This window comes from Pelmatolapia mariae, linkage group LG23 (genome assembly GCF_036321145.2).
Source record: "Pelmatolapia mariae isolate MD_Pm_ZW linkage group LG23, Pm_UMD_F_2, whole genome shotgun sequence".
NCBI classification, from domain to species: domain Eukaryota; kingdom Metazoa; phylum Chordata; class Actinopteri; order Cichliformes; family Cichlidae; genus Pelmatolapia; species Pelmatolapia mariae.
In genome coordinates, this window is record NC_086246.1 from 47,233,340 (window position 1) to 47,255,942 (window position 22,603).

The 22,603-nt window shown below is 40.7% G+C and overlaps 2 protein-coding genes across 2 annotated transcripts; one reads left to right on the top strand and one right to left on the bottom strand.

The window, feature by feature from the left end:
- Nucleotides 1-1,644: 1,644 nt before the first annotated feature.
- On the top strand, nucleotides 1,645-4,873 carry ccl44 (chemokine (C-C motif) ligand 44). Its single transcript, XM_063466887.1, has 5 exons — nucleotides 1,645-1,769; nucleotides 2,650-2,779; nucleotides 3,470-3,617; nucleotides 3,736-3,816; nucleotides 3,933-4,873. Exons 1-4 carry the CDS (start codon nucleotides 1,706-1,708, stop codon nucleotides 3,772-3,774), a joined length of 381 nt encoding a protein of 126 aa, XP_063322957.1. The 5' UTR covers nucleotides 1,645-1,705; the 3' UTR covers nucleotides 3,775-3,816; nucleotides 3,933-4,873.
- Nucleotides 4,874-7,729: 2,856 nt separating this feature from the next.
- slc1a6 (solute carrier family 1 member 6) lies at nucleotides 7,730-18,492 on the bottom strand. Its single transcript, XM_063466226.1, has 11 exons — nucleotides 18,472-18,492; nucleotides 16,584-16,850; nucleotides 16,336-16,473; nucleotides 15,938-16,145; nucleotides 15,165-15,207; nucleotides 14,832-14,960; nucleotides 14,541-14,725; nucleotides 14,157-14,390; nucleotides 13,808-14,002; nucleotides 8,407-8,541; nucleotides 7,730-8,154 (listed from the first exon to the last, which is right to left on the bottom strand). Exons 2-11 carry the CDS (start codon nucleotides 16,804-16,806, stop codon nucleotides 7,956-7,958), a joined length of 1,689 nt encoding a protein of 562 aa, XP_063322296.1. The 5' UTR covers nucleotides 16,807-16,850; nucleotides 18,472-18,492; the 3' UTR covers nucleotides 7,730-7,955.
- Nucleotides 18,493-22,603: the final 4,111 nt, after the last annotated feature.

The window sequence follows — 22,603 nt, forward strand, 5'->3', positions numbered from 1 at the left end:
CCTGTGGCTGCAAAACAAGCTGAAAGTATGAGGTGTTCATGCTGACATCCTGTGTTTGGTTTGGGCCAAATGTGGCACTATGGCCAAAACCTTGTCCTCATCTGTGGAAAGAACACTGTTCCAGAAGTCTTGTGGTTTGTTTAGATGTAATTTCACAAAAATTAAGCTGTGCTGCCATGTTCATTTTGAATGGAGGAGACTGTTTCCTAGCAACCCTTAGAAATAAGCTATGGTTGTTTAGTGTTTTTCTAATTGTACTACCATAAAGTTTAACACCTGACATGCTTACTGAGGCCTGTAGAGATGTAGCTCTTGGGATTTTTGCACGTCTGACTCCAAACAGAACCTCTAAAGCTTCAGCTTTTATAAAGGTGCTCACACTTTCTGATGATCAGTTAGCAAGTGCATTTGACAAGCAGCATGTGGCTGCCACTTACCATCTGAATTTTCATGGAGGCAGAAAGGCTGTACTTTTTTTTTTTTTTCTTAAATAAATAACATTTTACGTGTTATGTGTTGTTGATCATCTGAAGTTCTGTTTAACTATTTTAAGGACCAGGGGCTTTAAGTAAACAAAGGTGCTAACCCTTTGTTTCCTTTTTTTATATGACTGCTTACAACGGTGCATCATTAGCATAGAAACGTAATGTTAACATGAAAATTAACAGTGTAAGAGGCCCAGGAGCTCAAAATGAGCAGATAAAGGGATATTAAGCATGTTAAATGAGAAAACTTCATTCTTTTATGTAGCAGTTTAAGCCTGAACCATGAAATATCATAATTTTTTTGTGTTTAATGAACCTTCTGATGGCAAAAAAGTTATAAGATATTTGTATCAGATTTGCTACATCAGAAATTTTTTTGCATTTCAGTTTTTTGAAGGAAAAAAAAATCACACTGAAGATATCTGAATAACTCACAAAAACTTGGCTTTAAAGAGTTAAAGGAGCATAAAATGTATCTAAAAAGCATTTAAGCATAAAAAAATAGATTTCATGAATCTTTCTCAGACTTTTTGATCTATTGTAAAATGTTACACGAATAACATTTATTACCATTTAAAATTACAACTGAAAGAGACATTTTTAAAGCAATCACTCATATTAACATCAGGATAAAGATATACTAAAGAAGGCAGACAGAAAACTCTGTGGTAAGAATGATCCAGATAAAGTTCAGATACTACCGCTTCTTCTACAGCCCGTACAGCTGCAAACCATTTTACATTCATTTTGTTATTTGGAAATGAAAAAAAGCCAAATAACTGGATTTATCATGGGAATTAATATAAATGCTGCATGATGAATACTTCTTGATAACTCGCCTTTTATCTATTTTGGTTCTCAATGAGAAAAATGCAGGAAAGCAAAGGAAAAAAGAATGAAGGAGTAATTTAACACCCTAAATGAAATAAATCAGGCCTGGCATCTTGAGTGAGGAGACTGAAAGGGAGAAATGAGGGAGAGGTGAGATAAATGTGAAAGAAAAAGAAGGAGGGAGTTAGTTTAGCATAAGAATGAAAATGGATAAACAGACGGTGGGAGGGAAAGACAGTAAGACAAAAAAAGAGAGGTGGTAAAAGTGAGTGAGAGATGGGCAGGGAGGTATAAAGAGAGGGAGGGAGTAGTATAAGAGAGGCAGCCATAGAGGGAGAGGTGACAGAGTAGATTATCCTCCTCTCCTCTCCTCCTCTGCCAGCCTCATCATGTTCATGCTGCAGATGTTGACTGTTATCTCTCTGACTGTTATCCTCTTGGCGTCTGTAGAAGGTAGGACATAACCATACTTTCTATGTGTGTGTGTGTTGCATGGCTTACATGCACCCTGCAGGTGGACACTCTAGCATAGACGGTGATGGCGAAGACAGAAAAGGAAAGAAGAGGGAAAGAGGAATAGCAGCAGCAGGAGCAGCAGGGAGGGAGGCATGGATGTAAACAGAGGAGCAGAAATCACATCACACACACACACACACACACACACACACACACGGAGAAAAGACAGCAACTGTGTCAGGGCTCAGTTCGCGTGATCGCGTAGTCTTGTCTGTTTTCTGAAATGTAGTCAAAGCGCTGGAAGTGCACTGATGTGGCTGAGGATGGCTTCAAAATCATTTGTGGCATTATAAAGCAGCACTGTCCTATTTTGCTCCTGCTGCCTCACATCACACTTTCAGTTGTTTACAGATTTGGATGAAGGGACATCATGGCATTCCTTACACACAAACACCTCGCTTTTTCTACCACTTTCTCCCGTTTCACTGGCATGCTCGTATGTTTCTCAGCACAACGGGATGCCATTATAATTCCTCTGGCATTCTAGTGTGTGTCCATATGTGACTCTGCGTATATGTGGGGCATGTGCAAAATACTCTGCTTCGGTCTTTGCTAATATCAGAACAGGGACTTGACAGTGCTGAAACACTATAAATATGAACGCTCAGATTTAGGGTCTGATAATCTGCAATAATTTCTATTATTTGAAACTTTTCTGCCTTGCGTGATGCTGCATTAGCATCCCGTTTTCACAAAAAAGTAATTAAATGTGAAATCTATTCAATGATGTGAAACACCTGAAAGTTCAGCATCATTCTGGCAGTCTGCTTTCGTTTCAGTGACTCATTTGTCTTCCTTTGTCCGTGTTATTTCCTAGCCATAGGTGTGCAGATGAAGAACGATGTCCAGTGCTGCATGCTATACTCCCACGGCAAGGTGCGTACCAAAGATGTGTTGCGGTTTGAGGTGCAGACCGAGGGGCCCGACTGCAGTATACAAGCCATCATGCAAGTATTTCAACTATCCACTCCTGGAGCTAAAGAGCACGCAGCAATCTGCAGGAATGGAAAATATGCCTCTCGTTAGAGGAGGGCAGAGCTTGGGCTGAGAGGCATTGTCATCTTTCCAGGTCATGTTGTTATGGCAGGGCTTAGAGCTGTAATTGCCAGGGAAGTGAAAAAGGAAATATGTGGGAATAACAAGCCATCTGAAAATACCTTCCGAGCCAGCTGAGCCCTGCTGCAGCCAGTCAGTCAGTCAGAACAGCAGGGTTTAGTTAAGTAAACTACATTGTGATACCTATTGTTTCCAGCAGGTCAGGGAAATCTGATGAAGCTGGGGAATGAAGAGCTTGCTTTTTCATGTGGCCCAGTTAACAAAAGCACTGAATTGTCATCCGTTGGATACAAGGCATTATTTTCATTACCTGTTTTAGTTTGATCGCAATTTGTTCTTCGTAATACTACGGGGGGTGGGGGGGATACAAAATTCCCTCTTCAACATCTTATAGTATATAAATATTCATTTTAATTTGGGCTATAGCTGGCAAATACCTTTGTAGATCTCAACATGATCTTCTCCTTCTGACAGCAGCACATTCAAATCGGTGTGTTTCCATCCTTTGTCTCGAGACTTCAGCACGTCCTTGTACTGTCATCCTGCAACTTCTGCACATAATTTGCATTTGTCTTTCAAAGACTGTACACGAAGAAGGCGGTAAAGTGTGCAGACCCCAGAGACCGAAAGGTAAAGAGGTTGCTAAGAAAGCTCATCCAGAGACAGAGAGACAAGGCCCGCCGAACCAAATGGTTTCTTTCTGACGACAACCTTCCTGTCATGTCAGAGGTGAGACACAATCTGTTACACAGCTACTTTACTGTATTCTACAACTGAGATGTAATAAAGGCAGCTTGATGAAGTGAAACTGAGGAGTGTTGCAAAGTCATAATTTCCATGTCTTCAGGTCAAGAAAGACCACTGGGTGGTTCTCAGTGTGGAGTGATGGAGCGATGGAGGAAATATGGAGGAAAAGTTGTAGTCATAAGTAAGGCTCTTTTCCGTATGTTATTACTCATATAAACTTGGTATGTAGGCTATATGTAAAGTAGATCTCTAAAAGTCTCATCTGGGATTTTGAGCTGTCTTCCTGTGTTTCTGCAGGCCAAGTAAACTTTCAGCAGCTTGTCATCTTTACATGGCAAAGCTCGCTGACTCTCCAATCATCGTGTCTCTCTCTATCTACACTATCCGTCTCCCTGGGACTGGACCTGGGCAGCAATACATATTTAGATATTTAAGAATGAAGTCTGCTTGAAATATTCCCAGTATGTGGCTGGAACATTCTCAACAAAGGGGGTGTTATTTGTAAGATATGTTGCAAAGATTTTTTTTAAAATGGCTTATACTGTTATTTGCCAGAGACTGCCTGAAAGTGTCTCCCTCTATAAAAAAGCATAACCACTCCTGGCTGATGTGAAATCAGTGAAACAGATGTAATGAAATGAGCAGTGATATGAATATTGTATATCACCAAGATACTCTTATGGTTATTTGTGACTTGTATACCTTAAATGTGTAATGACACTTCATACAGTAAAGTAGATGGGGTTCGGTTACGGTACACTGAGCGTGCAGAATATTGAGATAACATGTCTCCAGTGGTATGGTTTACAACTCCTTTTACAGGCTATATTTGACTGTTTATAAAAAAAAATCACAGTTGACTCAGAGTGAATGTTTCACCTGGATGCAACCTTCACTGTCCTATAACGCAAGAGCAAATGTTCCTAATATTTTGTCCATTTTGTATATTGCGTGTTTGTAAAGTCCTGTATGAAATGTGACTCTAACACTAGGCCCTCAGGCATCAGCGACAGATTTAAGTATCTATTTGGAGTTTACATTTCTACGTTTCCACAATAGTTTGTCACTAAACTATGCCAAAGTGTTCATGATTCAGTTCACCACATGGCCAGGCTGTTAAAACTTAGAGGGCTCGACTGTGTGCAAAACGCACAAGCATTGCATCGTAGGAGAATGCACTATATGTTAAAAGACAGTATCTCGAGTGAACAATTTTATAAATAAATCTGAAATAATAACTAGAAGGGCTGCAGCGTCTTTTTTCAATCTTGAGATGTTAGCGCATCACTTTCTACAGCGTGCTACTGATGTAGCTCAAAGTCAAACAAAAAAGAGTGAAATCTCTCACAACTGCTGGACGATTAAACATCTGCACAGACATTCACTTTTATTTATATAGCATCAAGTGCTTTAAAGGTAAAGACCCTACAGTAATACAGAGAAAACCCAACAATCAAATGACTCCCTATGAGCCAGTACTAAGTGACAGAGGGAAGGAACAAACCTCCACCAGAACCACTCTCAGGGAGTTGGGAGTGACTTTAGTGACAGGGCCATGTTCAGTGTTAGGGTGGTGCAATTATTGTACTTTTAATTCTGTTATTTTAAAAGCTTTAATTATATATTGTTTTGCAGATGATATAGATTATTAGAGTAACAGAAGTAATTATCATAAACAGCTACAACATTAAAGCTACAGCAAGTCGTTTTTGAGTTTTTTTTAATTGAAAAAAGGGATTATGATTGAAAAATGATAGGTAAGTATGTGTAATTACATCTCCCAACAAATTGCATTTTCATAAACTTAGAATTAATCCGTTAAATATAGAAGTTGGCAACAGTTTTAATTTGTGCCTGCACAAGTGTTAATTTTGCAGACCAATAACTTTTGTCATAGTTTTTGCCCACAACCTCTTTTTTCAGACAAAAACAAGATAAAAACTAAGGCATGAGGACAAAAGCTATGATATAATGTATTGACATCAATAAAACCAATGACAATGACATGAAAATATTCGGGAGATCCAATCAGAGGTAATCTCTTTATAAGATTAGATCCACACATTTGAGCTGCCATCAAGAAACAGTACCACTACCTCTCATGAAAACGCAACAAAAAGGAAAACAGGAAAAGGAAATATAAGACCCTTTGTAAAACATGTGGAGCAACTCTCACCGGATTTAGTCTAACTAGACAAGAATATTCTCAAAAACTCTCCTTAGTATTGCCATTGGTCAGAAGTGAGTTTACCTGACTCACTGACTCATATTGGAGTCCTTTGACATCCTCCTCCAGAGTGAAATAACATGGACGCACATTGACAGCAGAGGTAAACAGTGGACTGAAACCCTACAGTCACTACATATAACAGGAGCCACCGTAGGTAGGATTGTACACTTGGGATTGCTAAGAAAACAGAATTCATTTGACTGCAATCTGCAATCTACTGACATCTAGTGGTGAGATTTTACACAATGTAACTTTAAAGTAAGATAATAATGAATTGCTGTTTCATTATGTTTATGACTCTGAAAAGTCATTATACATAACGAGAATATTTATTTTAGGTACTTTAGATATACTTTATATATATATATATATATACATATATATATATATATATATATATGTATATATACACATACACTTATATATATATACTTATATATATATATACACTTTTATACAACTTATCCTATATTAAACTATGTAAGTAGTGCTGTTATCATTTTTACTAAAGAAAAAGCGGTAAATTGTGTGTTGTGTTTTATAAACAGTTTTCTAAACTGATTTTATTTCTGATTAAATATTCTGGTTTCCCTATCACATCCAGTAGTGACATATCTGTAGTGCTTACAGCAGCACAGCCTGGGTTAACTTAACTATTAGCTTTTATATAAAAGGATTTCAAACTTAGATGAAATGTTCGTAATAAAAGAAAAGAATTCACCTCATCCATATGTGAAACTTGTTTTTCATATAACATTTGACCCACTGTTTTCTCTATGAGAGCAGCTGAGAGTGTCTGGAGGAGAGAATATCTTCCACAAGGGGTAGCCACAATCACAATAATGAGAATCACAGTTCATTTCAGTTCCTGAGACATTTATTTATCACGTTTTTCACACGCTGTCCATCAACATGTTGAGCTGCTCTTTCATCAGAAATAACAATTCTACTAAAATAACTTAAAGCAACAAAACTCTAACCTGCAAACAAAAACTCGAGGCCTCTTAATGGGCATGAACTGGTACAAAATCAGACATGTGTATTCACACCATCACTTTTATAATTATGCACAACACTGAAACAACTGTGTAGGTTCTCAAAAGCATTCACCAAGTTTCTTCACTGCACTTTTTCACAAAACCATCAACTGTAAAGTAACCAGCAACATTTCAATCAAAATATACCAAAAATCCAATCACATGTTCAGTAGATAATAACATATAATGCAGAAAACACAGACCGATTGGTGTAATAGTGTACTAATGTTTAAAAACACTGTTGTCACCAACAGGAGGAAAAAAGAAACAGAGAATATGAACACCTTCAGTATTGCAGCTATTTCTGTGAAATTAGTCCTTTAGCATTGCAGTACTGTGCCCATATAGCACCAAATAAATACAAATACACACCAATATCCATAAGAAAGCACTGAGGGGGGAGGGGGGGGGGGGAACACAGTCTATAAAGTCATTTAAAATACATCAACTAAATAAAACAAATGAGTAAAAGTTTTCTGTTTCACTTGTATCCAGTGTTTAACAGTCACAGTTTTACGACTAAATCGTGTAAGCAAACTTAAAAGAGGAAGGAAACAATACTGCTGCTCGTGTATTTACATCCAGCTTTATTTTTGTGTAGTGCCATGGAAACCCCACATCTAAGTCCTATTAGAGGTAGTCATTATTAGAATGACAAAAATGGGTGTTTGCAGTGGATAATGTTTAGTCATGCAGAAGAACTGGGCAAAGTCTAAAGAATAAATTCACAAAACTGAAAAAATAAGCTGGTTTACATTATGAATGGTGTTGTTTCTCTAATAATACTGTTTTCAAGCTTGAAAGTGAGATTATTTGATGGCTTTGAACTGTATTTCAAAAAAAAAAAAAAAAATCACAGGATGCTCCTAAACAACACGTGAACATTAGTTTCTGTCGTCAAGCTGCCCCAGGACAGGCGTCACTGTGTCGTATTTCCCAGATAAGCTTTTGTATTTGAGGGAAAGATGTGAACCTCAAGCATTGGCTATCATGTTCTCCATCACATGCTAATGCTTCTGTATGTTCACGCCCTTTCATGTGCTTCCCTCGCCTTCACATTGTAGTCTCGCTGTTGAGATGATTGACTATGTCATTGTCCTGGCAAATGAGCTGATAGGGTTTCTCGTCCTCCTCGATTACAGAGTTGCGCACCTCGGCGTCCTGATTCTGCAGCTCTTTGCGGGAAAGGTGCTCCACGATGCCGGCCCCGAGGGAGTCGCCGAGAACATTCGTGGTAGTACGCAAACGGTCCCTGGAGTCACGAGAGAGAGAGAGAATAAGTGAGGAAGACTAAAAAATGACTGCATATATAAGTGGAAGAAAATCGATGGATGGATGGATGCTATGAAAACAGTTGCAGGCTCTCTTATCCATCACTCTGCATTATGCATCGATAACCTTTGTAGTTGTGGGACTTCTGGGCTCTCTGAAGCTTTACAATGACATTTAAGCTGGCACAATCCCAGACCAATCCCCATCAAGCTGACATTTAGTGGGAACTCACAGGAACCAATCCACAGCGATGATCAGCGTTATGTCCTCCGTGGGCAGTCCCACCGATGTCAATACAATCACCATGGTAACCAGGCCAGCCTGAGGAATGCCTGCTGCTCCGATGCTGGCAGCCGTTGCTGTGATACTGAGTGGGCGGTGGGAGGGATGGAGAGGCGAGTGAATGCATTTAATAAAAGGAAACAAACAAACAGCACATGTGCACTGCTGGTGGGTGTAGTAGAGTGTGATAAAAGCACACGAGGAATACTGTCTCTACCATATGTTCTTTAAAATGTATTACACATTTTTGTCTAATAATAATAATAATATCAGAAACACACTTGTAATATATGTTTACATGTTTATTACCTTCTCATTTCCTTATCTAGTAATAAAAAGTGTGATCAGAAAGAGGAGTGTAAGCTGGAGCAAATCCCTATCTCACGCTTTTACCTTGTTCTGTATTTGTGTATGTGTTGTATATAGGGGATAGCATGGAAGTGCCAGAAACTGCAGTTCCTTAAATGGACACTAGAGGTTTGATACAAAATATTTCCACAGGCTACTATGTTAAAATGAGCAACTTAGCAGCAGAATTAAGCATGTTTGCACACATAGTCTATAGATTAGCACCTCCTTCGTAAACACCGTATGGATATTCTTGCATACCAGTTATAATTTTTTAAATTGTATTGTAGCTAAAATCTCAGCAATTTCAAGTGACTGAACTCGATCTAAAGACTTTATTTTCTCATTTTGCTAAGTGAACTTTGAGTATTTTATTTGTAATAGTGTGGCAGATTACACACCGGATCCCTGATTTGATCCCAGGGGCAGAAACAAAGCCCTTGGTGGGTTGCAGTAGGAAGGCCATCCTCAGTAAATATCTGCTAGTTTAAATATACAGAGCTGCCCATTATGGCAACCTCTCGTGAAAAATGGAACAGCCAGAAGTAGTAGCAGGTATTTAAACCTACTGGTCACTTTATTAGATGCACTTGTTCAATGGCTTTTTAAAGCAAGTATCTAATCGGCCAGTGACACGGCAGCAACTCTGTGTGTTTAGGAATGTAGAAATGGTCTACAGCAGCAACACACCACACACACCTATGCCAACTCTGACAGCTAGGAGCAGGAATCTGTGGCTACAAGTTGTAGCACCAATGTTGGACAATAGAAGATTGGAAAAATGTTGCCTGGTCTGATCAGTCTTAGTTTCTGCTGTGACAGTCAGAGAGTAGAGACAGTGATCATCTCTTTATGACTGTGACAAAGTGGTTAGGCATGAACTCATTTACCACTTGCCCCTTGGTATGTCATTCCTGTGGTCAAGCAGGTCACTTTAAGGCAGATTGCCCAGGTCAGCAAGTCAGTAAGACTTACATGTGTCTTTCACCACAGTGTTTTGACTTGCTAGAGGAAGAAACGGAGTCTCTAGTACCCTCCAGTGATCAGGAGCACACTATCTGTGTTTTCATTGAGGGAAAACTGTGTGTTGCCCTCTTGGATTCAGGCAGTAGCCGCACACTTGTCAGACAAGATTGTCTCCCTAGTGAGACCACATTTTGTGGTAAAGTGAAAGTCTGGTGTGTTCACAGTGATAATGTTGATTATCCTATTGCCAACGTTTGCCTTCAAGTTAATGAAAAGGAGTACATACTTACAGTTGGAGTAATGGATAAACTTCCCTACCAGATTGTGTTGGGCCGAGACATGCCAATTCTTGGGGAGTTATTAGCAAAGACAGAGAAGGACAGAGAAGAGAAGAATCTGCATGTTGCATGTGAAGGTCTGCTAGTAGTCACTAGGTCTGGTAATAAAGCTTCTCAGTCAGAGCCAGGTTTGAGTGAGTTGCTCTATGCAGACAGTGAAATTCCAGATATTGACAGACTAAGTAGGCCGCATATCAAGAAAAGTAAAATGCAGAGAAGACAGGAAAAAGTGAGGGGGACAGAAATTGCTGAGTCACTTCCTGAACCAGAGATTGATGAGCTCCTGGTTGTCCCGAGCAATATTGTCCAACTCCAAAGGGAGGACCCCTCTTTAGCACCCCTGTTTGCTAAGAGCACCCAAGAATCAGTGGAGATTACAGACAGAGTACGGGAAGTATTCATTGTTAAGAACAAACGACTGTATCGTCATAGCAAAGTTGGTGACCAGTTGGTTGTTCCCAAAAGCTTAAGGTCTGTAGTCTTGCAGTTGGCTCATTCAGTTCCTTGGGCAGGCCATTTAGGACATCTTAAAACCTTTTCCAGAATGGTAACTCGCTTTTTTTGGCCACAGCAATTTTCAGATACTGTCCAGTTTTGTAAATCATGTCCACAGTGTCAGTTGACAGCCCCGAGTAGGAAAGGAGACAGAGCCCCACTCATTCCTATGCCTGTGATAGACATTCCCTTTTCTCGTGTTGCCATGGATATTGTCGGCCCATTGGAGAGAAGTAGTTCAGGGCATAGGTACATTCTAGTGATTTGTGATTATGCAACAAGGTATCCTGAAGCTTTCCCATTGAGAAGGGTCAAAGCCCGCCAAATAGCTAATTGTCTCATACAGATGTTTTCAAGGGTGGGTATTCCCAAAGAAATCTTGACAGATCAAGGATCAAACTTCACTTCTAACCTGTTGAAGGAAGTCTACAAACTTCTGGGAATTACCGGAATCAAAACGAGCCCTTACCATCCACAAACTGATGGACTTGTTGAGAGGTTTAATAAAACCCTGAAATCAATGCTGAGGAGGTTCGTAAGAGAATCAGGGAAAGACTGGGACCAATGGCTTCCATTTTTGCTTTTCGCCTATAGAGAGGTACCACAAGCATCAACTGGATTTTCACCATTTCAGCTCTTGTACGGCCATAATGTCAGAGGTCCACTGGATGTACTTAAGGAGGCTTGGGAGGAAGCTAGACCTGAAAAACAGTGCTCTTCCCTCTCTTATGTGTTGAAAATGAGGGACAAGCTTGAACAGTTTCAGGAACTGGCTCATTGTCACCTAGTAAGTGCCCAGCAACGTCAAAAACAGAACTATGATAAGACAGCTCGCAGGAGGACCTTTAAAGAAGGACAAAAAGTGTTGCTCCTTTTGCCAACCACTGAAAGCAGTCTGTTAGCCAAATGGCAGGGGCCATTTGTGATAAACAGGAAGGTTGGTCCTGTCACTTATGAGCTTAACATGCCAGATCGTCGTAAAAAGCACCAGGTGTTTCATGTCAACTTGTTGAGGGAGTGGATTGATAAGCCGGAGCAATCACTTCAGTTGTGGGCTCGTGTTGTACTACAGGAAGAAGAGCCTCAAGAGCAATTCTTTCCCACCAGTACTGAAGAAGAGCTATTTCCGGATTTGAGCCATCTATCTCCAGAACAGCAGGAGGAGCTCACAGCCATAATGCCACAGGAGCTTTTCAGCACAAAGTCAGGCTACACCCATCTTATTCAGCATGACGTACGCCTGCGTTGTCCGAATCAATCACCCATCAGGGATACCACCTCCAGAGTTCCAGCAAAGCTAATGCCAGCATTGAAGCAGGAGGTGGAAGAAATGCTTGCAACAGGGATTATAGAGCCATCTAGAGGTGAGTGGTGTAGCCCTGTGGTACTCGTCCCCAAGAAAAATGATCCAAGACAGAGATTTTGTGTTGACTTCTCAAAACTTAATGCTGTCTCTGTTTTTGATGCATATCCTATGCCAAGAGTGGATGAATTAATTGAGCGCTTGGGTAATGCTAAGTACCTCACAACACTCGACCTTTGTAAAGGTTATTGGCAAGTCCCCCTAACAGAGTCCTCAAGGGATTTAACTACATTCAGGGTTCCCAGCGGACTTCATCGTTTCAGAACTATGCCTTTCGGACTACATGGAGCTCCAGCCACGTTCCAGAGGCTGGTGGACTTGGTGCTGAAAGGAGCTGATGGCTATACAGCAGCGTATATTGACGACATTGTGGTGTTCAGCGAGACGTGGGAGGACCATGTGAAACATCTGGCTGATGTCCTGCAATGCATCAGAACAGCTGGACTAGTCATCAACCCTGGAAAGTGCCACATTGCACAGACAGAGGTGGAGTACCTGGGATACGTCATTGGGGGTGGGGTCATTCGCCCTCAGGTGAGTAAGGTTGAGAACCTTGCTTCTTGTCCTCCTCCTACAACAAAGAAAAAGTTGAGATCCTTCCTGGGTTTAGCTGGCTGGTATCGTCGTTTCATCCCCAATTTCTCTACCAGATCAGCTATTCTTAGTGATTTAACTCGTAAATCATGCCCCAACAAAATTAAATGGACTCCAGAGTGTGAGGCCGCATTCATGGATTTGAAAAACTGTTTGTGTAATGAGCCTGTGTTGCAGTGTCCAGACTTTACGTGCCCTTTTATTGTACAGACTGATGCTTCAGGAGTTGGGCTGGGAGCTGTGTTGCTGCAAGGTGATGGAGAGGACCTAAGACCTGTGCAGTACATAAGCCGTAAGCTCTTCCCCAGAGAAATGAAGTATTCCACAATTGAGAAAGAAGCTTTGGCAATAAAATGGGCTTTGGACACTTTGAAATATTATCTACTGGGAGGTGAATTTGTGCTTGAAACTGATCATCGAGCTTTGCAGTGGATGAGCAGCATGAGAGACACCAACGCAAGCCATAATGCTTTAATTTAGTCATTGCTGGTGTAACTTCTCTTAACACACACTATCCCGGGTTTTGTTTGTGGTAGCAGTAGTTACATCCTTTACATCCATGCATGTTTTTTAAAGCAAACACTACTAACCATTAGGTCAACTGAATTTTCTTCTGTTCACAGGCACATGTCTGGTAAATTATGCTTCTTTATGTTGCTTTGGTTATACTTACCATGGTGTCCATGTTGTTTATTCAGGTCCTATATTTAAGACGGGTATATGGGAAGGGCCGCCCAGTACTTCCTGTTTATATAGGGTCATGAGGTCAATGATTGCATCATTGGGTGTAACCAAATGGAGGGTTTTTCATTTTGTATAGTATTGTTTATTTTCTTTAAAGTAGCCTTTTGAGTTATATTGTATGCAGTGTTTTACTTTGCAAACCATTTAGCTGAGTAAATGAGTTTGTCAGTTTCATGCATAATCTTATTCCTGTTCTTTGTTTAGAATTGTATTGTTTGATCTGACCTATTTGTTTCAATGGTAGGAACTAACGAGGTCAGGTGTGGGCAAAGTCCTGTATAAAGCAAGTGGGATTTTTGCATGCCTGATTGATTGTTTTATGGTAAAATGGAGATCCCAGCAATAAAGTATGCTTAAAAGAACTTCAATCGTCTGCTAATGCTATTTACTTATCACCTTCCTTGCTGCTTAAGTTATGCTACATCACAATGACCGCAGCCTGCCCATCTTCTGGGAGGAAAGAGGGGGCTCAGCTGAGTACTAGCAAACCAAAGTAATGTTACCTGATGGTGAGAATCTGACCAAAGTTTAGCTCCATGCCATTGACTTGAGCAATAAAGATAGCTGCCACTGCCTCGTAGAGGGCGGTGCCATCCATGTTAATGGTGGCTCCAACGGGAAGGACAAAACGCGTCACTCGTTTATCCACGTGGTTGTTTTCTTCGAGGCAGCGGAAGGTGATGGGCAGGGTAGCAGAGCTTGAAGCAGACAGGGTGAGACATGTTAGCATTACCATAAACACGAGCAGAGACTGGCCTTTAATGCTGCTAAACACAAAGGAAGTAATGCAGTGCTTCTTATGATGAGATTCAGATGAATGAATAACAATGTTTGAATTATGCAGAAGCTAACCTGGAGGAGGTTCCCAGAGCAGTGATCAGTGCCTGCAGCAGGCCGCCAATGAAGCTGTAAGGATTCTTCCTGGTTACCAGGAAATAAAGCATTGGCAGGACAAAGAGGCCATGGATGAGAAGACCCACGATGACCGACACAGTGTACATCCCCAGCTGACCACCCACTTCTGCCAGATCCTTCATCTCCACAATCTTCCCAGCAATCAGAAACAGGATACCTACTGGAGCATACCTGCAAGTTTGGAAACATTTTTTTACTATAATGGTTATTTTATTGGGTTAGTTGCTTTTATAGACTAAAGGGAGCGTTTTCTTCAGTTAAGTCTACTCAGAATCTTCATAGAATTTCTTCATATGGTGTGGATGCTGGGTTTTTACTAACCAGATGATGATGGCCACCAGCCTCATGATGGCTTCATTCAGGCAGTCAAAGAACTCTCTAAGAGCCTGGCCCTGCTGTTTCATGTTGCCAATGACCAGACCGAAGCACATGGAAAACACCACCAGACCCAGAGCGTTTACTCCGCTCGAGGAGCCAGACACAGGGACGACCTCCTCCACAGTCTCCTGTGGTTGAAAACGTTTTACACATAAATCAATACGCACTGTAGTTTTCTTTTTCATCGTGATTAAAGTATTGCACTTATACCTGAGGATGCTTGTAGACACCCACCTGTATGGTGTGCAGCACCGTGCTGAGGTTCATGCTCAAGGCAGAATCGGTCACATTGAGCGAGTCGGTGAGGTTCAGGGTTACGGTCACATTTCTTGTGTGAACAGTTTTCTTGTACACTGTTTTATACTGCAACAGACATGAAATGTTTTTAAGGTAGTTACATAGCAATACATGCAATTTAATAGAGATTAGGAAAATAAAACTATATGTTTATCAAATTTTTGTTGATCAAGATTTAGAGATAAAGGAGATTTTCTTTCTTTAAATGAAATGAAGTGTTCCATAATGAAGAAGATATGAACCATGGCTGGGATGAAAACAAAGGCTTACCTGCTTGAAGCAGGCTTCTACCAGATTAGGAGGAAACATGTTCCTAGAATAACAAAAAGCAAAGATCAAATGAGCCACACATACATAAATAAATATGCCTAAAACCTAAATTATTTTAATAACCAGCAGGGGGCGACTCCTGGGGTAGTATGGGAAAACAGCACTCAGTTGCTTCACTCTCTGACCTCAGTAAACACTTCCTGATAACTTTATGGGCTCAGTCCTAGTTTCAGGTCTCACTGAAAATAAGATTGAGTTATTTTTGTAAATTACTGTCATTCTAAAAGTCAAAAAGATGCATGTGATGTGTCTGTGGTTTCTCAGTTTCTCCTTTCTTTTGTTTAGTTGCAAATCCTCAAACAAACTTCACTAACTGATCGGTGACATCATGGTGGCTGTGCCCATCTTTTACACTGTCTGTGGCTAAGTATAGCTCTGCAGCCATTTAGCATCGTTCAGAACAAATAAGGGAAGCAATGGAAAGAGCCCGACTCCATCCAATTGTTATGTCTGCCATCCAAACATGTTAGGTTACAGCTTGTACCTTATAAAGACAGAGGTGTGAACATCATTGGGTGTTTTGGAAGTTATCCTGAGCTAAGTAATTTGATTACTGGCAGTAGCTTCATATATAACAGACAGATAAAAGAGTGGTATCAATCTATTAATCCAACTCTTAACATACTTGTTAGACTACTCTCGTAATATGAAGTGCGACCGTCTGTGGAAACACTGTGTAACCTAACACATGAGTCAAGTTTCTGAGTCGTTACCTGATGAGATCCAGAAAAGCATCAGTAGCCTGAACAGGTTCGATATTCCCACCGTTGGCCACGGGGCTGTCCCTGCTCCCTTTCCCCGGCTGGATGATGACGACGATGACAATGCCGATAAACACAGCAATCAGCGTGGTCACCATGTAGTAGACCACTGCGTGCAAACCCATCTTACCAGATGCTTTACTGTCCAAGGAAGAAATGCCTGAGGCAGAGAACATTATTTTCTGAGTGGACTGATGAAAGTTTGAATTTGACATTTAATTAATCATAGAAACAGCTTGCTGGTGAATACTGAAGACTACGATAGGATATCTGCTCTCATTTCAGGATCTAGACGGTAATGCGTGGGAAAATAAAACATATTTGCTTTTAAGCGCTCATTAGAAGCTAACCTGTGATCAGACTGGAGACAATTAGAGGTAGCACCAGCATCTTCAGCATTCTCATTAGGAGCTCCCCAGGAAAGGAAAAGTACTTGATTTCCCTCAGGGATAGATTGTAGGGGCGTAGAGCAAAGCCCAGGATTATACCTGGCAAATAAATAAATTAACTAATAAATAAGCACTGAAATGCACAAATATAAAAGCACAAAAAAAAAACAAGTGAAAAAAACCTCCATTTGTTGTTCCTTTCCACTCACCCAGAGCCACGGCAGCGATGGTGAACAAAACGAACAAGTTCCTCTTCAGGAAACCCTTCACACTGGCCTTGCTGACGGAGCTCATCCTCTCCTTCATGCTGCTTGCTCTCCTCTCCATGGCCCTGCGTAAGCGCCTCCTTAGGTCTACTCTGTCTGGTAGGGGTGGTTTTTCTGTGTCCTCGTTTAGGAAAAGGCTGGCACTGGTGGGGGGCTTCTCGTTCATAATAAGCTCCAGCACCTGGTCCAGGAGGCAGGTCTCGTGTGAAACTAAGAAAAAAATAATACAAATTATTTGTTAAGTGTGAAGTTTTTGCCACATGTAGTTTCTGGAGGGACGCTTTAAGACATTCATAGAACATCCACACACATCGCACGTTGCTCAACGGGGTGAAAAAAAAAACATACAAAAAATAGAAGACAGGATGAAACGGCTGCTGCTGTGTGAAACACTGAAGCACCTGTTTAGGATTACAAGTCAAAACCTGACCTAGCTGTGGCACAGTAACTAAAAAGCCTGAACCATGTAGCCTACCGCTGCCAACTGAGATGGACAAGATTACCAAGCTGAAATAGTTTTTATGAATACACAGATAGTTTTCTTTTTTAGTGTTCAGAGAATAAACATCCCCTTTTTTGTATAATTTGGTTCAGTTTAGTGGTAAAACACTTGGTGGACAAATTAATTGGCCACAGTTTGGATTAATCTGTTCTTCAGCATCTCACCGGCCACTTTGTTAGGTACACCTTCAACTGTTCATTAATGCAAATAAACCAGTCGTATGGCAGCACCTCAAAGCATTTAGGCATGTGGAAATGGTCAAAGGGGCGTGGTGAAATTCAAACTGAGCATCAGAATGGGGAAGAAATGGGAATCATGTGACTTCTGATGTGGCATGGTTGTTGGTGCCAGATAGGCAGAAACTGAGGTCTGCTGGGATTTTCCATCGCTAGAGTTTACAGAGAATGGTTTGAAAAAGAGAACTTGTCCAGCGAGCGGCAGTTCTCTGGGTGAAAATACCATGTAGAGGTCAGAGGTCAGAGGAGAATGTCCAGACTCGAGCTGATAGGATAGTAGAAATGACTCAAATAAGGACTCGTTATGCTCACATCATTTTAGTTTACTGTGCTCAACAATCACCAGATCTCAATCAAACACAGCACCTTTGAAATGTCGTGGAGCAGCAGAGTCGCATCACAGGTGTGCAGGGGATAAATCTGCAGCAGCCGTGTGACGCTATTATGACAATCTGAACCGAAATCTGCGAGGAATGTTTCCAGTATCTTGTTAAATCTATGGCACGAAGAACTACCCAGCAAGGCATTCCTAACAAAAGTATGTATGAGCACTTCTTTATGACCTCATAGTGTACAATAGCCTGTTTACCTAATTTGTCAAAAAACAACAAAGACACGTTCAAGAGCATGAACTCTAAAATACACACTGTCACTATTACAAAAGGCAGACTGCAAGCATAGTTCTGGTTTAGTAATTACAACCAAAGCTGGACTAGGTGCTGGTTTAGTATTGAACCGAGTAAGCAAACGTGAGCTGTGTCTTTTTCAAGCCATGCTTTGCTATTTTTTCTATGCTTAAAGCTATAAAATAGACTTCTTGATGCATGCTCAATCATCCAGGTAAGTAAATCTCCAAAAGTTGATTCTGTTCATCTGGACGTAGCGTTTTGTGGGAGAAACATTTCGTCACTCATCCAAGTGACTTCTTCAGTTTGAGCTGACTGCAGGTTCCCCAATCTTATAAACAGTACATTTGCTTAATGACTGAAACCAGCCCACTGAAGGAACACCACGTCCAGATGAACAGAATCAACTTTTGGAGATATAAAATAGACTAAAACTTAACATGAATAATGAGCTTTTGCAGTCTTACCGTGTTTCCCTTCCCTCTCGGTGTGTGTGTAACACGTGGACGCTGCTCACACTTCCTCTTATCTAAGTAGGCTACATTGTTTCCTCTTAGCCAACCACTGCAAACAAACTTGAAGTCCCACAGAGCGGGTAATAAACAGGCAGTGTCCTCATCTGCTTATTCTTCACATCTACTATAATCACACTGACCTCACACAAAAATCCTTTTTTCATTCTTCCCCAGAGATAAACACTTTATTTTGAAAACCAAAAACTGAATCTGCTCAAATCATTTTCTAAGGTTTGCATCAATCTATACATCATCCACATGTAGTAAAAAAAAAAGTTAACCAGGCAAAGAGATGGCTGCCTTCTCAGTTCTCTCACAGCACGATTCAGACCTGCTGTTTAGAAATGTCTGAACGAATGTGTAGCGCGGTCACAATGTTTTACTATCTGGAGGACTGGAGTGGACTGATAACCCCATTCTAGTGTGTAATGGATAAGAGTGGATGAAGCTGCCAGTTTCTACAGCATTACACTAGAGTAGGAATGAAAACAAAATGTTCAGTCGTGAAGCTCAGTAAAGGCAAGACTAACGAAAAAGGGAGTCTCAAGGAAGGAAAGGCACTATAGCGAAGGGCTGAACATAAAGGCAGTTCACAGGTTACCATATAACAGCAAAAGAAGTTTACGTATTACTACATAAAACTTGTGATGAACACAATAAAAGGATCAAAATGTTCCTTTCTGCCTCAATACAAGTCAAGCAGTGAGAGAGCAGTTTGATCTTAAGCTGCACCACATGAGCTAATTTTGTCAGGCTGGAGCTGACCAGAAACTTTCAGCTGTGAGTCAGCTTAATGTTTCTTTTTTTAAAACTTCTCTGTGCTTCATTAGTATTCACATGCAAAAACCTAATTCCCAAAATATCAAGATGCTGATCAGGCTGCAAGTGAACAGAAAGACTGCAGAGTTTCTGTTTTAAATCCCTGTTTCATTCACAGTTTCAGTAAAAAAGCTGCAGTTCCAGCTGCCTTAATTTTTTTTTTTGACAAATAGACACTGAAACCTTAACTCAACAATCAGGAAATATACCATAATAAAAGGGGCATAACCCCAGATAATCAGCAGGCATTTATTATAATGAAGAGATAATATTAAACTTTGAAATCCAAGTGAATACTGACTAACAATAAATCTGTCAAAACACGTGAATTCATGGTGGATATATGGCTGGCAAAAGTCAAGCAGCTTGTAATGCAGATTATAATTCATGAATACTAAACAGGAAACCCCCAGCATGTAAAAAAAAAAATTTAAATTAGTCCGTGTTCCCATGCTTTATTATTATTATCGCTTATTATACAACACAGTCTCAATCTGTGGTAGTTTGTGAAATACTCAAAACCTTTAATGCACTGATTGTCACCAAATACAAAAGACAACGTTTTGGGTTAAAAATGCAGATTTTTCCACCTTTTTAACGCTTTCTTGGTTGCCATGGTGAGGTCTCCCCACACTTTCTGCTTCTGACATGAAATACAATGCTTCCTAGTTAAATATATTACTTACAACGTTACTCTCACTCACACAAAAAAGGTGGAAATTCATGTCCATGAGCGCAAAACACAGTTTGCCTGGTTATATTACAGTTGTCATATTTTGTAAACTACATTGATACTATTCGAAACACTGATTTAATTTATGCCGATGAAACACGACAGCTTTCTTTAAAATCAGACCAGGTGCACGTCTTATTCTGTCATGATTACAATCCCAGCAATTTCTCAGTGAAATTGAAAAATAAAGGCGGGTATTTTTCTCGTGATCACACAAAGTAGCGATCGGAAAAAGCCTTTAAGCTGTCTGACTACTCACCACTCATGTTTTAGACTTTGAGTCAAACAGTCCAGTTAAAATCAGGTAACCGTCTGAGCTTCACCGCTGTGGACGAGAGGGTCAGGATGTCGCATGTGTGAACCTCCAGAGGTGAGTGGAGAGTTTGTCTCAGCTCGGCTTTCATAACAAGACAGACATGAAAGACCTCTCATATGGCCTGACCTTCTCATACCTACACACACACACACACACACACACACACACACACACACACACACACAGCCAACATTTTGTGACGTGTGACAAATCAAAGTCAGACAAATCTGCCTACGTTCCTAGTTTCTAATCGTCAACACTCCACACAATAACCTTTCCATGTCAAACAGCATTCAGTAGAAAATGACACAGTGATGTACATGATAAATGTCCAGATCACAGCGATTTAAAGGGGACTATTGATTTTTCCCATGAAAGTTGAGTTATTTCAAACTCTTCACAGCCCGAGACAATAAACTGTCAGTGTAGAACAACGTGTAGACAGGAAAGACAACAATAAAGAAGTCGAATCTTCTCTTTAACAGTAGCTGGATCCCCTTTTGCCTTCTGGACTGCTTTAATCCTTCGTGGCAGAGATTAAAGAAGATGCTGGAAACATTTCTCTGAGATCTCCATATTGACATGATAGCATCACACAGCCGCTGCCACCACATCCCAAAAGTGGTTTGTTGGACTGATATCTGGTGACTATGGAGGCCATTTGAGTACAATGAAGTTCCCTTCTTATCTGTCGAGAGTCCCACCCAGTGTGGTCTTCTGTTGCTGTACTCCATCTGCTTCAGGGTTTAACGTGTTGTACGTTCAGAGATGCTCATATGTACACCCACAACAAGCACCCCAATTTTTTCTCTGTAAACTTAATGGTTATGAAGGAAAATCCCAGCAGATTATCAGTTTCTGAAATACATCAGCCTGTCAGGCACCAGCAACCATGACACTTTCAGAGTCACCTTTCTTTCCCATTGTGATGCTCAGTTTGAACATCAGCAGGTCTTCTTGACCATGTCTACATGCCCAAATGCACTGAGTTGCTGCCATGTGATTGGATGATTAGATATTTGCATTAATGAGCAGCTGAACAGGTGAACCTAATAAAGTGAGCAGCTAAGATAACAAACAAACAAACCCATCTGCACTGCATACGTCTTTGTTTAATACAATCCGCTTTCTCTATTACAGCAAACAAATTATGTTGCAAGTCGAGAAAATACAACTTTAGTGCAAAAGTCTTTTGGATGCAAAGAAGCCAAAAGGTGGCAAACGTACCAACCCTTCAGGAAACAGAAATATAGAGCTTCGTTTCCACTCCACTACATCTTTGTTTCCAAATTATTTGTTAAAAATAGAGAAAGGTTAGAATTAGTATAGCAGTATAGCAGCAGGAGAAAATTCAATCCAATCAGACATATACATACATTCAAGCTTCACAGGTAAGAAATGTGTGAACAGTGGTCTATCTGTCCATAGATAGATAGATAGATAGATAGATTTACCCTGTTTCTGTTTCTAGATGTGCTGAGCTGTCATAGATATTTCCTTTTTTCGGCTGTCCTCCTTCAAGTCGCTGCAAGACACAAATTAAAACTTGACACAATCTTGCTACAACTTTGAATCGGACGGTTTTATCTATGATGACTGTAACTACAGATTAACTTGCTCCAAAAACGATTGGAAATAAACTCTCACACACCTCTTTCTGTCCAAGACGCTCCTCACACAGTCATGTAGATGCTTTCCTCTCCACTAAGCAGTCGATAATGAACAAGTGTCGCCCACCCACTGTATCCCCCCATTTCATCTTTACTGTTAACTCCTGTTTTACTGTGTGTCGGTTTCTGTTTTTGCGTGAAGCCTCCAGCCAAGATGAGCACCTGGGAGTTCTGCGTGGGTGGAGGAGGTTAAGGACTCTTCGGGAGAGAAAAATAACGATGAAGATAAGCCGCCTGCTGCCCATTCACTAGCACCAAAGCTGTGCGAAATGCTTCATCGCAAATCAGCTATCTCGGTGGGTTTCATGATCACGTCACATGCGCTGGTGGATAACCGGTTTATGTGTGTAAAACAGCACAACAGATCCACAATAGATCTCACGTGTAACTACACGGCACTTATTGCTATGACAACATGCATCTGCTAGTTGGACTCTGGGGAGCTCGTGTATGCGTAACCCCGATGCCATCCAGCTGACCGGCTTTTTACTCGCACTCCCACGCATCATATCCACGTTCACAAACGGTGCATTGATATGCATGAGC